At 38.3% G+C, this 16,643-nt stretch overlaps 1 protein-coding gene and 2 non-coding genes across 4 annotated transcripts; all 3 read right to left on the reverse strand.

Moving 5' to 3' along the window:
• Positions 1-6,317: 6,317 nt before the first annotated feature.
• Positions 6,318-6,415, reverse strand: LOC113463701 (small nucleolar RNA R64/Z200 family). Its single transcript, XR_003388442.1, has one exon. It is a non-coding gene; the product is annotated as a small nucleolar RNA R64/Z200 family (small nucleolar RNA).
• A 465-nt stretch (positions 6,416-6,880) lies between these two features.
• On the reverse strand, positions 6,881-6,959 carry LOC113463700 (small nucleolar RNA SNORD18). Its single transcript, XR_003388441.1, has one exon. It is a non-coding gene; the product is annotated as a small nucleolar RNA SNORD18 (small nucleolar RNA).
• Positions 6,960-8,597: 1,638 nt separating this feature from the next.
• Positions 8,598-14,230, reverse strand: LOC103721622 (Nuclear transport factor 2 (NTF2) family protein). Of its 2 annotated transcripts, XM_088723630.1 has the most exons (6): positions 13,690-14,168; positions 9,539-9,693; positions 9,279-9,345; positions 9,010-9,061; positions 8,831-8,932; positions 8,598-8,728 (listed from the first exon to the last, which is right to left on the reverse strand). In XM_088723630.1, exons 1-5 carry the CDS (start codon positions 14,030-14,032, stop codon positions 8,848-8,850), a joined length of 702 nt encoding a protein of 233 aa, XP_088579756.1. In that variant the 5' UTR covers positions 14,033-14,168; the 3' UTR covers positions 8,598-8,728; positions 8,831-8,847. The 2 variants fall into 2 exon arrangements, with proteins under 2 accessions (XP_088579756.1, XP_008810114.1); XM_008811892.4 differs by having other exon boundaries at positions 8,598-8,932; positions 13,690-14,230.
• Between the last annotated feature and the right edge of the window lie 2,413 nt (positions 14,231-16,643).

Here is a 16,643-nt window from a genome sequence, read left to right on the forward strand (position 1 = left end):
CAGTACAGGTCCATAGCTCGATCTCCATATTCATATTCATTTATGAGGATTGCAACTACTATAGGTCAAGTTTTTTTCCTTTATTCTTGTTCCTCTTCTTTTCCTCTCTCTCTCTCTCTCTCTCTCTCTCTCTCTCTCTCTTCCAGCTTAAGTTTGTCTGGGATTGAGTTTTGCATGTACTCATCAACTTAAGTTTACACACACACACACACACAAAAAAATAAATGACAATCACTAGTGTTGTGTTTCAAATTTGGCCCGAGGGTGACCATGCTGGAGGAGTCGGAGGAGCTGCCGGTCGAGACGGAGAAATGACGCCACATTCCGTGCGCCGGCGTACCTACACAAAGCCTCACCGGTGTTTGTAGTGAGAGCCCTCCGATGCTTAAGTTAGCGTGGAGTATTTGTTGGCCAAAAAGTCTTCAGGCGTTACCTAATGGGGCTATTTATAGTCCCCGCAGAGGTGCCCAGGTAGCAGAGATATAACCCATCCTCATCATTAGAGGAGATCCAGACGGTTTGAGTTAGCGTGGAGTATTTGCTTGAGGCACACGGTTTGAGTTGTCCCTGCGTGCGGTATGGCGCTGGCGCGTACCGCAGGATATGGCCTTTGTTAATAGACATGGCTGTGGCAGCAAGGCATAGTCATTTGTTGACGTGTCTTGGCGTGGCCATCAAGCGAAGCATGGTGCGGTGAGGTCGCCGCAGGGCATGGCCGCGGCATGTATTGGGCAAGATTAGCTCGACTTTTAGCGGGGATGGAGGTCAGCTCGGCCTTCAACGGGGGCCGAGGTCGACCTTGCCCGCTTGGCAGGGCGCTGAGGTTGGGCCGACTTGGGGGGCTACGATATATGTTTGATGAAGTCGGCTTGGCAGGCCCTGAGATCGGCCTAGCTTCCTTGACTTTGAAGTCTGCTCAACAGAGTGCCTCGAGCTCGGGTCAGGGCACATCGTCGCATTGGCTGCCCCGAACATGGTTAGGGCGCGTCGTCGTATAGGGCGCCCCAAGCTTGGCTGGGGAGCGTTGTCGTATGGGGCACCTCAAGCTCGAGCTGAGGAGTGTCGTCGTTTATCCTTGCAGTCGACGCAGCAAGGCACCGTGCTTGAGCCCGGGACGTCATTATAAGCACCAGAAGAGGTTGGTGCAGGTCGTAGCAGCGGAGAGATCCAGAGGAGGTTGGAAAGATCCGGACAAGATCGGCCGGATCTTTGACGAAATTCGAGATCGAACTAGTTTTTAGCGGGACTGAGGTCCTGCCTGGTCGACGGCGAGGTCTGCTTGGCTGAAACGGGGTGGACCCCTGTCCTGAGCAGGACGATCCATTTTGCCCCCCATCAACTAACATAATGGATTTTTTTTTCTTTTTGGTCCTGATAGTCTAGCTTAAGTTAGCCTAGAATTGAGTTTAGCGCACAATTATCAATTTAACTAATAAGTTTAGCAAAAGAGGTAAAAAGGAAAGACAACCCAACTAACACAACGGGGGCTCCCAACGTTCCTCCTTGTTTCCAAGTAATATTTCCTAACTCAACCAATATAGACCACCAATCAAGAACAACCCAAACGGACGAACGCGATGTAACCCGACTTGGTCCATTACTGGTTGGGCCAATTATTGGGTTGAATACTTTGTCAGTTTCCTTAAACCTAGGGTATTCCTTAACCCAACCTAACCCACCCAAGTAGCCATAGTTCGTAAATGCTCTGAGATTAGCCGTCATTTGATTTCTTCCGTATCCATTTGATTGGGGAAAGTACTCCTACGTGCTCAGTCATGATTACCTGTTCGAACTGTTGGGAGGTAAATTAGCTTTCCTTACTTCTTGTGGTTGCGGGCTACTGCTGAGTCATGGTTACTAAGAACAAGGGCATATGACCTGCTTTAAGCATGCAGAGGTTCTCATTACAAGTGATTCGTCCCACTATGGCTACCACTTGAGTTATAACAAATGATTGCCATTCAACTCATACAAATTAGCCAGACCTTCTAATAACATGCTATTTTCCACGAGATATGATCACTAGATAAAGTTAATTTGGTCCCTGTTATGTACTGTCGTTGCTGCGAGAAGCAATTCTAACCAAATTCAGATTATTTTCATAAGCTGAGTTTTCTTGGTGTCAACCTGGTGTCGAAATTCCAGACTTTTTCATCTGGGAAGGCCTAAAGGTGCTATATTCTGTGAAGATCTGTAACAATTTATAGATTAGATCTCTGTCTATGCTTCTTCGTGTGTGGGTTCTCTAGTTTGCATGCGTAATTTGGTCTATAGAGCAAGTCTTATTTTCTTGGAAGTTTTACTTGGATTTATATATCATACTTGCACTATATTTCGTTTTCCAGTCCTGGAAGTTCATTTTATATGGGACATTTTGAAACAGTCAATGTCTAGATTACATCCAAAGAGCAGGAGCAGAAGAAGAGAAGCTAATCGAAGTAGGTTTTATACCTCCAAGACAAAGCGGTGGCCCGTTCATTGGCAACATATTTACTGATAAGAACTTTCTAATTCTCTGTCATACCAAGGAAACCAGGTACAAAGCCATAGTGCCTAAGGTTATATTTGGTGCTGCTTTTAAATTCTGAGGCTTATTATTCTTTTTGACAATGACATTTGAGGTATTGCACTATTCATACTATAATCATTCGTTTATGTTACCTGGAGAAAAGTAGAATCCCTAGAAAGCCAAAGTTGATGGATATGGCTTCCCGTATATGATTCGGGATGACTTTGATCTTGTTAATATATATTTCCAATCCTTACTTGAAGGAGAGATTACATCTCCATGGGATTCTTACATAACCTCTCTGAATGTTTCCCAGGCTTATACACTGAAGCAGATCAGGGACCCCAGTTTCCATGTAAAGGTGGGGACACATTTTTGAAAGGAGATCATGGATTTTAGCAAGCAAGGAGATTTAGGCCCTGTTTAGGGAAGCTGTTGGCAGTAGAGTTGTTGAAAGTAGAGCTGTCTGAAGTAAAGCTTTTATAAAAATAGCTTCCCGACAAAGCTAAAAACGGTATTTTCGGAAAGCTTCAAAATAAAGTTTCTTCCGAAAAACTGTTTTCAGCTTTCTGGAAAAGCTAAAACAGTTTCTCGAAATTTTTACCAAATACTCTTTTTCATCCAAAAGTACTTTTGGAGGGCCAGAAAGTATTTTTTGCTCCTCCAAAAACTCCCCCAAATGGGGCTTAGACGAGGCAAGAGATATTGGCATATCATCTTTATATGCAAGGATGATAGTGAGCATATATATGCAAGAGATTTTGATATGAGTATATATATGTAAGGATATGCCCTATCATCTTTATATATATACTCATATATATACATTATCACAGCCCAAGACCTTAAAGATTGGCCTGTAGCTAGCCACAATAGATTTGTGCTCCAATGGATCCGCACTGTAGTGTTCCCTAGTTCACATAGGTTATGGGCTCCTCACATACATACACACATGTACATATATACATATATAGAGATGGACTTGGCTGCACTCGGGTCTATGTCCATTTAGATATGATCATGTCTACATTAAAAATTGAAAATCCCACATCCATGTTCCGAGCTTGTAGACGTTATCTACCACTATATATAACTTAATATTATTTCGATTGCCCATTTTTAAAAGCTTGATGCACAGGATAGAAACCTTTAAATTACATAAATTTTGGTATGTAAATAGTTTAGAGGTACTAAATTATATCCAACAATTCAGATAATTAATGTAAGACCCCTCATCATCCAATCTAGATCTGATCGGATCTTAGTGTAGATCTACTCAAATGTAGCCAAGTCTAGTTCTACATAAATACACATATAATAAAATCAATAAAAACAAGAACTTTTATTATTCTGAAGTTATACTTGAAGTAGACTTTGCAAGCTGCACGACGGGATTAGTTCAACTATTGATCAAAAAAATTAAGGGAGTCTCAGGTTGTAGTTTCCTTTTGTTACCATTCCCTATTCATGCCTTCTGCCTTCATTATGGTTCTCGTTTTCCTACCCTGATGCTTATTGAATTTTCCCAGCTACTTGAAGTCTCATTCCAAAGAATTCAAAGCATGTTTTCTTTTAGCTAACCATGGAGTTCCAGCCTCTTAATTCCCACGCAATCAGCTTGTACCTAGCCATCTGAACCAGAAAATCTTCCATGCATATTGTTGTTTAATTAAAGGTTCAATTGAATCTTTGGAATATATCTAGGCTGATCTGTCAAAAGGTAGCAGCAGCCTCGAACATGATTTAGCAAGAAGGCAAGCAGGGTCAAGCACTAATCTTTGTGCTTATGTTTGAATTTACATCCTACCCTCCACCTTCAGGGTTGGCATGATTCCTATGAGGACCCATGCGGGCGTGTGTTTAATCCCACATCGGTTATTCGCTGGGTAGATCTTGGGTACTTATACAGGATCAAAGAATCCAAATAATACCTTCCAGCTAGCCATTTTGGATGAGATCATCTATGTGGACTAGGGGACACTGCAGCACGGATCTATTGGAAATGACCACGAGCTGATCGTGGTGTTTGTGATTAGATTCGAATGGATTTGAACCCTTAGCACGACGAGGACGTCAGGGCTTGAACGGAGGGAGTATGTGAGGACCCGTGCGAGCATGTATTTAGTCTCACATCAGTTATTCGCTAGATAGATCTTGGGTACTTATACAGGATTAAGGAACCCAAATAATACCTTCCGGCTAGCCATTTTGGGTGAGATCCTAGGTTGTTACAATTTCAGACATGTAATAATGCTGAAACAAAAAGCTCTAGTAATATAATGGATGTGCACAATGCCCATCTTGTGCTCAGGTGACCTAATTACTTAGAAAGAGCCTCCTGTGAAGCAAAGGGAATAGCTATGGTCTAGGCTGAACAGAAGAGGTCTGCAACTACCAGTGAAGCCACTTTGGCAACACTTGAACAACACACCACTTACCTTTAAGTGAATAATGTTATCACTGAAAACAAACCAAAGAGCACTCCACATGCATGGCATGTGCATATTACTAGTTAGATATAAAATGTAAACATTAGGATGCATGTCTATGCATATGATGATGTACATTATCAATTAAACTGATATTTTCTTTTTTAAAAAAAATAATAGGTGCATTGTTTATCATCAGCTTTGAAATGTTTTTCTATTATAGTGATTTTAAATTGCAATTGTTAATTTAATGACAAGCGAGGAGTTGGCAAAGAATCAAAGACCAATGTGGCTTCAAGGCAGCAACTCAACATTTGAGAACTCCTAAAACACTTATAAAATATGCTAGTGAAAAACAATGTTAGGTGGATGAGCTCAGATCCTCTGCAGTGCAAGATGCACGCTACAGGAAGTTGTGTTATGAGAAAGATCATTGGGTGCCAAACACACACTGTAGAAAATCTTGGCTCTGGCAAACCATGAACAGAATTGGGTGGAGAGTGGACCATATTGTAGCAACATGCAAAAATAAAAGATTGTCATTGCAATAATTTGAAACGCATGAAGATATTTGCAATTATATACAAAATGCAGGATGGTCTTTATCCTATCCTATAAAACTTAACCAATAAAATGAAGCATCAAGCATTTTTCATCAAAAACACAAATCAGTAACATTTAGTTGAACTACAAAATTGTATAGATAGCTTTTTTAGAAAAGAGTAATGCACATAAATCAAAGAAAAAAATCTTTTTTCTGAAATTTCTTATTACAACAAAAACCAAAAAAATATATTTTTCTTCTTTCATTCACTTTCTCAGTAACCAAACAGAAACATTAAATAAAAGGCCAATTTGCTCTACAGCTGCTTAAAGTTTAAATCACCTAATAGAAAAGTAGCAGACATCTGGCACTCCAGGTTCCTTTAACAGCAAACTAGCGGATGCGACCCACACGAAGAACCAAAATATCATTATCTTGAAGGGAGATTCAGCCATGGTCATTAATTGGGTCCGAGGAGGCTCAAGAGGTAATGGTTGTATCCACTCTTTGCGACAATGGTGGAAGATGGAGGAGCCTTTTAAACCAAGCATGTGTTTTGTGAAGCTAACGGAGCTGCAGACTGAATGGCTGCTTATGTAGCCAGTCACTCCGGTAATACTCTGTGGGCTGGAGATGGAGAGTTGTCCTCGGCATTCGAGGTATTTTGTTTTTCGATTTTATTAGGTGTATCCATACTTGTCAGATATTATCCACCCGCTCTAGAAAAAAAAAAAATCATTAAGAAGAAGAAGAACCGAAGTGCCATCCTATGAGCTTAGGCTCGAGAGCCAACTAAACAGATACTTTAAGATCAAAAAACCGGTAACATCACGAGATGTTGCTCAGAAAAATGAAACATCTTCTCATAGACGCACAAGCATCTCTGAAGTCTGATATGCGAAGATAGTATTTCATAATTCATCATAGCGTCAGAAAAATTAAGCAAAAAGACATATTATAGCCACCAAGGTAGTAGCCTGGTGGTAAGGGGGCGATAATTCCGCCCAAGTTGCCCGGGTTCGAAACGCACGGGCGTCGATTAAATTAGGGGACCGGATGCCCCACGCTCGGCTGGCTTGTTGGCGGTTATGCTTTCCTTCCACTTATACCAAGGTGGCACTGGGGTGACGTACCCACACGTGAGGCGGTGAACCCAGTGGGGTGAGCCCACGGGTCGGGGAAGGCACGCGAAACCTGCGACCTGTATCGAACATTCCCTAGTGGAAGGGGGGCTCAGTAATGGGGCTGCTACGCGGGTGGGCTGGTCCCTCCTCCTCCCCTCCTATTCTTTTACCAAAAAAAAAAAAGACATATTATACCAAAAGAATCAGAAAAATAACTACAGAGCAATTAGATAATATCAGGAGTTTAAGAAACTCTTCTGTTTTTTCCTCGTCTGGGATCAGAGATTTGTGCTAAAGTATCAGTCACGGTGTAATCAGAAACACGGACCAATATATTTTCATCATCATCTCCCACGAATTAAACTCTTATGAACAGATGACTCGAAACATTTAACAAAAACGATGATAAAAATAAAATATAGATAACCAGAGGATGAGATCAGATCGAGGGAAATACTACGAATCATGAAATAGATTATTGTTTGAAAATGTTGCAGTGTCCTCATCAATTGATCCCTATCGTAGAGGGTAGGGAATAAATTATTCGATTTCAAGAAAGCAAATACAAGTAAAAATGGAGGGGAGGAGAGCTGGGTGGGGGGAGAGGAGAATGAAAAGTGGAAACCAGGGCAGCGGCCTCCACCGAAAGATAGGAAGCGTTGAAAGCCAAGAGGCTGCGACGAGGAGGGGTAGGATTTGGAGGCCGGTAGGCTGCAAGCGGCGGCCCTTGTGCGCATTTTATAGGCAGTCTCGATAAAACCCTAACCCTAGACGCCAGCCGAGCGAGGAATATGATCGACAGTCGCCGGCCAGATCTCAAATCTTCTAAAGCCTGCCCAAATTTCAGCCTAAATCTCAATTTGGGGGCCTATTGAGCTACGGAAAGAATAAAACCCATTAATTTTTTTCTTTTTCTTCTCACATAATTTGGCTTAAAAGATGTTTGATTGATATGGAGTCACGCTAAAATAAACAGCCCAATCCATAAATCCAGCAGAGCTTTCAACCCAATCCCATTGGATACTGTTGCGGGCCTTCCGATCCGACAACAGCACAATTCCAACCAACTGACAACAGAGAATGATCCGCGTCCCCCATAAGGTATTGTCCACTCTGGGACTCCGACCCGCGTGTCCAGTACTACGGAAGGAATTTTTTCCGGCCCGCGCGTCCAAAGCTGACGGAGGGATACCCGCACGGTTTTGCCCCACAAAAGGTGACTCGTGAGGAAATAGGTTTTCCCTCACCTTTCCGCTGCCTAGTCGGTATGGGACTAAATTCGGCACCACACTCACAACAGATACCTAAACAAACCTTAAGGATATATGCTGAATTGGACTCAATCCCGAACTTGCCCCTCCAACTAGCACGTTACACAAGGTTGGATGAAACTTATCTAAATTCAAATTGAGCTTGGACTCAAAATTTTGAGACTCGGTTTCAATAAACCTCGATTGGTATTGAATGTAAACCCAACCTGAACTCGATCTTTATATATCTTATAATTATATTTTCTATAGACTACTTATATATTTGTTTAATTATATCTTTAATCTTATTACATTATATATATAAATGTGCCATCAAAAAAATTGATGAATGACTAAGCTCTCAGTCCAACATATATTAATCAGACAAAAAATGTCCCAAACCTTATCATATAAATTTCTATTCGACCCATATAACACAATTAACATGGCAAAATCCAAACCGACTCAACTAATTCGGTCTACCCTGGATTCAGTTTGACATTTAGATTAGAGAAATCCCGAGCCAAGATCAGGTTGAGTTGGGTTAAGATTGAGAGACACAGATTTTTTAATAATCAACTGAAATCAAGTGGACAAGGATGTAGGCAATGGCTAAAAGGGTAAATCTTTATAGGTTTATTCTCTCTGTTCCTTGTTTGCAAAGCGATCATCTTCTGTTTGCCGAAGAAATACAGGACAATGTCATACGTGATAGAAATATCATACCACAAAGTCCAGTCATATTTAAAATATCCAAAGGCTTTCACAGTAGATTCTCATTCTTGTACATTAATGGCCTAGTAGAATGTCACAATCCTCTCTTCTTTGGTGGTCTAAACAAAATGCCATTTCATGCACCAACCCTTTTTGCTCTACCAGGCACAAACATGCATTATTTCAGCTTCATGTTAACACATTCTTGATCACACCTTTGTATTTACAGCAAATCATTATTTGAGTGGTTGGACATGCACCTGATAGTTGAAGGTCTTCACTGTTTTTCCCATACCCAGCGGCTTGGCCTCAATATTTGCTTAAGAAGCGCCATCTTTGGAACATTCCAATGTTCCACATGCCTGAATGAAAGGTAAGTGATGTTAATGTGATGCCAAAAACCAATGGGAGTTTTAATATAACAAAAGAGTATAATTGCCTGCACACTCTCCCTGATTGAGCATCAAAGTAGTACTCTGTGTACCCGGTAGCTGGAGGGGAAAAAAGAAATCATCAATAGTTGCTACAACTCAATTAATATTTGAAAACAAGAATTAGAAGAACATCTAATTTGATTAGTTTTGAGATACTGCACTTGGCATGCAACCAATAGATAATTAATGCAAGATGTTATCATAAGATGGCTGGTAAGAAGAAAAGGTATATAGTAAAAGGTATCACTATTTTATATGGTAGTGTGCTGAATACCAGAAAGGATAGGCCTCCAAGGAAATGACATGATGCTGCTAAAACGCCAATGACCGATTGACTTATCCTGCAACAATCCATTACTACTATCAGTTCAGAATAACTTCCATTAAGGAGATTGGAGAGCCAGGAGAAATTGCAATAGACCGAATGAGCAAAATCTTGTGTGCTTGTCATGTTCGTTGATAGGAGAAGAAATATTTTCTCAGACAATTTACCCTAAAAAGCCAGCTATGAAAATTATTTGACCAAAAATTCACCTCAAAGTCCTCCCACTCTTTGAGTTTCATATTAGAACTTTCGAGCAGTAATCCAAAATTTGAACAATTTCTTTTAAAACGCTGGAGACCTCTGAAAGAACCTGCTGGGTCAGCAAATTCACAGTCTTCTTCATAAGCATTGACGGTCAAATTTCCTGAAAAGAAAAATCATTAATAAGCCCAAAGAAAAACAGTAATTAAATGAAGTATTGTTTGGTTATGTGTCTTGTATATATCAGAGAAGATAACATAAAAATGGCCATCAATTTCATCAGGCAAAATCACTGCACTAAACTGTAGTTTGATATACATTGTTTCCTTTCAAAAATTTTCTTTTGTTAAACCGTTCAAACATTTTCAAAATTATGATGTCTTAACAAGTAACATGCCACTCATGCAGCCATTAGTTCCAAGACTTATAGTCACTTATATAGGCTAGACATTGCTTCCTAATATTTGCAAGTGTGAAAATTTACACCATAATGAATTTTTCAGATCTTGAGATGCAGCCATGCAAGCTGAAAAGTTGCAAGATGCACACAGCTTTGATTTGACCTCTCCCCTAGATTCAAGGATCGCCAAATTAACATGAATTGACTGGTTCAGGATGTACTAACCTGAACCAGTGCGTCATCAGATTGGTTCGGTTGTTTAGGTTGGTAAAGGACTTGAACCAGCCCGGTCCGAGTGGAACCGCCCGGTTCACTCAATTGGCAGCAGTTCGAGGTGGTTCGGGCCCCTTACCTTTTTTTTTTCTATTTATTTCTTCTTTTTTCCTTTTTCCTTCTTTCCTTCCTTTCTTTATCTTCTGCCTTTCTTTCTTGCATTCATTTTGCCTCTTCTTTCTTTCCTTTCTTCCTTCATTTCATTTCTTTTCTTCTCCCTCTCTTCTTCTTTTTTTTTTTAAGCTTCTTCTCCTTCTTTCCTTCCTTTTTTCTTTTTTTTTCTTTACTTATTTTATTCCTTTCCTTATTTTAATTTCTTCTTTGCTTCCTTTCTTTTTTGTAGCACTAGTTGGAAAATGAGCCACTAAATATGAATCGACTGCCAGTTGGGGAATAGATTGATTTGCTCTGAAAGTCAATAAGAAATCTGCTAAGAACAGCCGAAAAGTCAATTCAGATTCGAGGATAAGTAAATAGAATTAAAAGGGAAAATGAAAGAATAAGAGAGGAAGCAAGAAGATAAGAAGAGAGGAGAAGAACGAAAGGAGGCTGCCTGAGGCCTTTCTTTTAATATCAATTCCTGGATACAAAATCCATCGCACGTATCTCAGGTCACTGATGCCCGTTAATAGGGATAACCAGTCTCCTTTATTTCCTAATTAGGACTCTAAAACAAATTCTCAAACACAGCTGGCTAAGAACAATCCTAATCTGGATTATCCGGCCAGCAATTACCTTCCTAATTGAGTCCTCTCTTTTTTGACTCTACAATCAATCTAGAGACCAAAGACACCTAGAGAATCCTAAAAGGACCCTAAATGATAGTTTTAATAAAAAGAAAACCTAACTAAATAAGTTACCTTTTACTGAAAAATAAAAGACATGGTAACGGACTTACAGCCATGTTTGATTGCATTGCTCAAGGAACCAGCAAGGGCCTTATTGAACCGGTCCTTTTCTATTTTGGGCTGCACCATTTTTCCTTTTTTTTTTTCTTCCTTCATTTATTTCTTTCCTTTTCTTCTTCTTCCCTTTCATTCTTTCTTTCGTTTTCTTCTTCTTTCCTTCTTTTCTTTTTGCTTATTCTTTCCTTCCTTTCTTTCTTTCCATTTTCTCTTTTTTCTGTCCTTTCTTTCTTTCCTTTTCTTCTTCTTTCCTTCCCTTCTTTCTTTCCGTTTTCTCTTCTCCTTTTCTTTTTCCTTTAATTGTGTACTCCAAAGTAAACTATTTTAAACATTCATAAACCTTAAAATAATTCTCAAAAACAAAAAAAATAAAAAAAACGAGCAAAAAAATACTGTACCAAACCATTACTTATTTGCATATTGAGTGTCGGTACGGTACGGTACTCTACCAGTCAGGCACTGATACCGTTACCGAAACTGCGAAGTGCGAACCTTGCCTAGATTTTTCTGGTATTAACAATAATTCTTCGTGGCCATGAACGTTATGCCATTGTGCTGCATCTTTAGTGTATGACGAACTTATTCGGTGTCATCAATATTCTTAGTTCTTAAGGCACCATCCAAAAAGAGTGGGGAAAAAGAAGCATGAACATGTATTACAATGAAAACTCAAATTCACCTTTGACTCATCACAAGCTGCATAATCAAGAAAGATTTCGCTACTTGTCCAAGGATCAACCCTTCAGGTTTCATGGAAGCTCCTCTATTGTCCAAGGATGCAGAGGGTTGGAATCAGGTCAGAAACTAGTCATAGAGCTTCTACAAGCTTGGACGGAACCATGCCTTTGATCTTTCAGCCAAACCTAGAGAGAAGGTTTGTTGGTTAATGTTACATATACAACCACAATGGCTTTGTCATTGATGGGCTTTTATTCGGCTGCATGACAGCGATCTATATACCTCCTTTTACCCAAGATGCCATACATAATGTAAGTGAGAGACAAATGGTAGCAGATCAATCAGAAACGATTGTCATTGTGTGCTTTTATCTAACATGTGCAAAGCACATGCTTCAATACTGGTCAATTTGTAATATCAGAGAACATCAGTGTTGAAATGGTCTGCTGATCTTTAGAAACAAACCTGTGATACTATCCCAAGGCAACACATTAAGTATTTGCATGAAAATAGTATACTTATATACAAACAATGTCAAGTTCCATTGACAATGTTATATAGTTAGGATTCTCAGTAACTTCTATTGACATATTAGAGAATATTGTGTGGTGGTTTAAATACTAAAGTATACATAGTGGCACATGAATAGTCTGCTGTCTTCGTCCATCTGTATTCTTTCGAGTTTTTTTTCTATGACATGGAGTGTATATTTTAGAGTCTGTAAGTGGATTTGATATTGGTTAAATACATGGAACCAGTGTGGAATCTGTCATATAATATGACTCCTTGTATTTGGCATATGTCCAATGAGAGATGCTGCATATATTCTGGCTAGTTTCCATTGTAGCATGCCTAGTAGTGCATGGATGCCAAAATATTTTGAAGTATACTTTCAAGGACATCCTGACAAAACTGTTGGAACTCCAACTCTTAACCCTTCCTAGTACAAAATAGAATAATTCTAGGTCTCTACACAATTCTAGTTAAGTGTGCTGTTTTTTCCTTGCATCCCTTTCACATATTTAAAATAAAACCAAGTTTATTCAACATAAGGCACTGTTGAATAATCATACAGTATTTTTCAACATATGAATGTTTGTGCTAATATGTTTGTCCAGTGAATGTCTTACTTTATTAGATATACTATAACATAAAATCAAGAATAGAAAAAGTATCATTGTCTAGTCAGCTTAGTAACCACTCAACATACATACATATATATATATATATATATATATATATAGACACACACACACACACACACACACACACACACACACACATACACACACACAATGTCTATCTAATCTTTTCTTCGAATGGTAAATAATATCTCCATGTTAGGTTTGACTAGATGTCAAAAATGTTGCATACTAAGGTACACAAAGCACACATTAACACTTGGCAGTCATTAACACTTGGCACTTATCAAATTGAATTGACCTTAATCAGATTAGTAAAAAGGTGCTCAATAATGATTTTTCAAGTTTTTCTCAGACATGATCCCCAGGGCTTTGCTACTAGCTGTTTATTTTCATTCTTCATTTTTTATCAGTCTATAAGAAAATTACTACTGCATCCCCACCCAGCCCTGTCTTATGGGCTCTGGTTATATATCCTCTTGCTCCAAAGAGAAAGCCTTTGCCCTGTTAACACTTTTCCTCTATCTTATTTCGATTCAATTAAATAAGATTCAGTAAATGCATTACTAGTCACTCTTTCCACTTTCCTCACTGGATCTCTGCAACCAAATTTTCCATATGAAAATCTAAAACTTCCTCCAATCTAAGAATATTAGAAGAAATTGTTCCTTTTCTTCTCCTTTTTCCTTTTTTTTTCATTGATAAAGTGAAGTTTGAAAAATCAGAATAAATCTTTAATTAATCACTGAATTATTCCAAACCTGTGACGAAGTAGGAGCGCTGGAAGTCTTCTTTGATGGCCTCCACCACTTGTGCACGAGTCATCGACCCCAGTCCATCCCCATCTCCGACGAGATCTTCAACCGGGGCCGTCGGGGGAGCAGGCCGGAAGAAGGAGGCGGCGATCCCCAGGAGCTCCGAGCCGTACCACGCCATCCTGAGCACCGCATTCTCCGACTGGGTGTCCCCGTCGCTCGCAGGCGAGCTGGGCTTCCTGCCGTAACGCCGGAAATCGCAAGATTTACGGAGAGGCGGCCACCGGGAGGCGTGCCGGTGGCGAGAATTAAGGTGGGGAATGGGAGAGAGGCAGAGAGACGATGCCATCGCTGAAAGGATATCTCTCCGGTGACCGACTGTAAGGGTTAAGCGGACGAGTCACCGGGATTTGTTATCGAGATGGAGGAAGGGAAAGCGCAAAGAATGGCCTCCTCGGACTGTGGCTGTGCGAGAAGCTCCGGTTGAGGAGGAGTGGAACCCAGCTCTCGGCGTTTGACAGCCAACGAAACGGTTCAGGGAACGTCCAAACTGACGAAAATACTCTTCTTAGAGTTTATCTGTAAGTTTTTATCTAAAAATATCCTTTCATTTGTTTTCTAAATAACCTATACAATCTTGATTAATGGTTATATAAAATTAAAGAAATTAAAATTAAAATCTTAATTTTAAATAAATAAGATACCTAATTAAAATCATAGCAATAAATAAATAAATAAATATCTCAATATTCAATGAAACTTATTAACAAATTGTTATAGCAAATAAATAAGAAAGTCATAAATTTTAATTACAAGTTTATATAAAAATAATAATAATAAAGCATTTCCTTTTTGATGAGATCATTCCAAATAATATTCTTTTTTCATTATTTTCTCATCAACATTTTATGAAAATAAATTAAAAATTAAAAATTAAAATTGTGCTGCAAGCAAACAGGTAAAGTATCATAAAAATATTGATGTGAGTAACAAATTAGAAATATTAGCTGTAGAAGGATAAAAAACTATTTAATTATGATATTTATGAGAGTAGATAAATATAAAAATATAAAGAATAAATAATTATTATTAAAGTATATTTAATTGCATGATTTAAAATTTTATATAATTTCTCTTTAAACATATATTGCAAGTTGCTGGGTAATTTTATTCAAATTAATAAGTTCGGTCATTTTTTATCATGTTGAAAATTTTTGTTTTATTTTTATCAAAGTTGGCATCTTACTTCATCATAATTTAAAAGGCTAGAAAAATTTGAGGGAGAGTATATCTTTATGCAGCTTCGCTGATCTTTAAAATTAAAAAAAAAAAAAAAAACAACAACAGGAAACATTCATTAACAACAGAAAGGAAAATCACTTACAACATGTTGTATAATAATAGGAAGCTTTTTTATAGCTATATTTGTCAAACATTCAAACTAATTGTTTTTGTCTTAATAACTAGTGGGATATAAAAAGAATCTATACTTGTTTGTATTTCTGTAGTGAATGTGGAACAAATGCATCTAATGTAATCATGATGTTCAAATGCCTATACAGCTAATTTGACTCATATCCGATGAGTCTGACATCTTAGGCCACAAAACCATCTTTTAGGCTATCTTATACAACTCTAATGGCCTTTCTTTGTCAAGTGATCCATTCTAGGATACATCTGTAGGTTCTCTCCGCTGCTCCGTATGCGTGGAGATGAGTCCGATAGACAATTTTACGGCCTTTCTTCGTAAATCTGAACCTTTCAACCGTGGGAGAAGTTGGATTGATTCAGAATGGGTTTCAATGTGAAGCTTTTTGTACAGCCACCAAGATACTATAACACCAAGTAGATATGATCGATAACCAATGATAAAAAATGGTAGTGTCTCCACAGTTCACATCTATGTATATCCTAGCATTGACCACATGAATACAATAGTTCATTCTAAAGGATATTACTTCTAGGACAAACAATTTGGATTGCAACTTAAAATTCTATGGGAAAAGAAATCTCTCAATTTTTTGAAAAAGATTAGGGCCATTACCTAGATTTAAAGTTACAAAAAATAAGAAACTAATAAAAGAAAGTTTTAACATACTTTTCTTCTTTTTAAGATCCATTGACTTGACTATGACTTGCTAGGATTAGGCCAATACTAATTGGAGTAGAGAGCAGATGCCACAACTAAATATTGCTCAAATTGTTACACAAGGAGAATTGGATGTTGAGATTGCTTGAAACAAGGGATAAAAAAACTAAAGTGACTATTGATTTGTGGACTCTACCGAGAAAAAAATAGAGAATTAGTCTCAAGTGAAAGACCCCCTTTCAAGAACCTAAAGCCTCCAGAAACTAGTTTTTGTGGAGATCAGTTATCAAATTTGAGTACAATAGCTACAGTGAGGTGTGCATTGGGAACTAAAATAGGATGAAACAGGAAAAAATAAAATTACATTTTTTTGCATGTAAATTCTCATAAATATGTGAAATTGCATGAATACCCTTACAAAATGTTATTTACATATATACTCTTATCAAAAATTTCTTTTTGTACATCTACCTATGGGTATTTCAGTCATTTTTAATTTTAAACCACTAATTTCTTAATGACGTTAGATGGGATGGGCATATATATAAGAAAAAAGAAAAATGAAGGGTAAACATGCAAAACAAGTATTTTATAAGAGTAGACATACAAATATCAATTTTGAAAAAATATTCACACAAATTTTAATATTTAGAAAAATATGTATGCAAAAAAAACTCTTATTTTTATTCTTTTTAAGAATGCAGAGAGAGGAGATTGCCCGGAGCGGCCTTGATGCTTGGTGCCGCCATCCATTCACTTCGGCTGCTGCCTAGATTGCAAATATGTTGCTTCGTATCTTTTTGGGTTTAAAAACACAGAGAAGCAAAGTGATCCATTTCTTGGGTTTTGAATGACGCCATATTTGTTTCAA

This window comes from Phoenix dactylifera, chromosome 6 (genome assembly GCF_051530095.1).
Source record: "Phoenix dactylifera cultivar Ajwa chromosome 6, Ajwa_hap1_PhDact_Kaust_v1.1, whole genome shotgun sequence".
Classification (NCBI taxonomy): domain Eukaryota; kingdom Viridiplantae; phylum Streptophyta; class Magnoliopsida; order Arecales; family Arecaceae; genus Phoenix; species Phoenix dactylifera.

Coding starts and splice junctions, on each gene's coding strand:
- LOC103721622 (XM_008811892.4), bottom strand. CDS start 14,032: ATGGCATCGTCTCTCTGCCTCTCTCCCATTCCCCACCTTAATTCTCGC. Junction 9,346..9,538: donor AAGAGTGGGAGGACTTTGAG/GTGAATTTTTGG, acceptor GGATTGTTGCAG/GATAAGTCAATCGGTCATTG. Junction 9,062..9,278: donor TTGGAGGCCTATCCTTTCTG/GTATTCAGCACA, acceptor TTTCCCCTCCAG/CTACCGGGTACACAGAGTAC.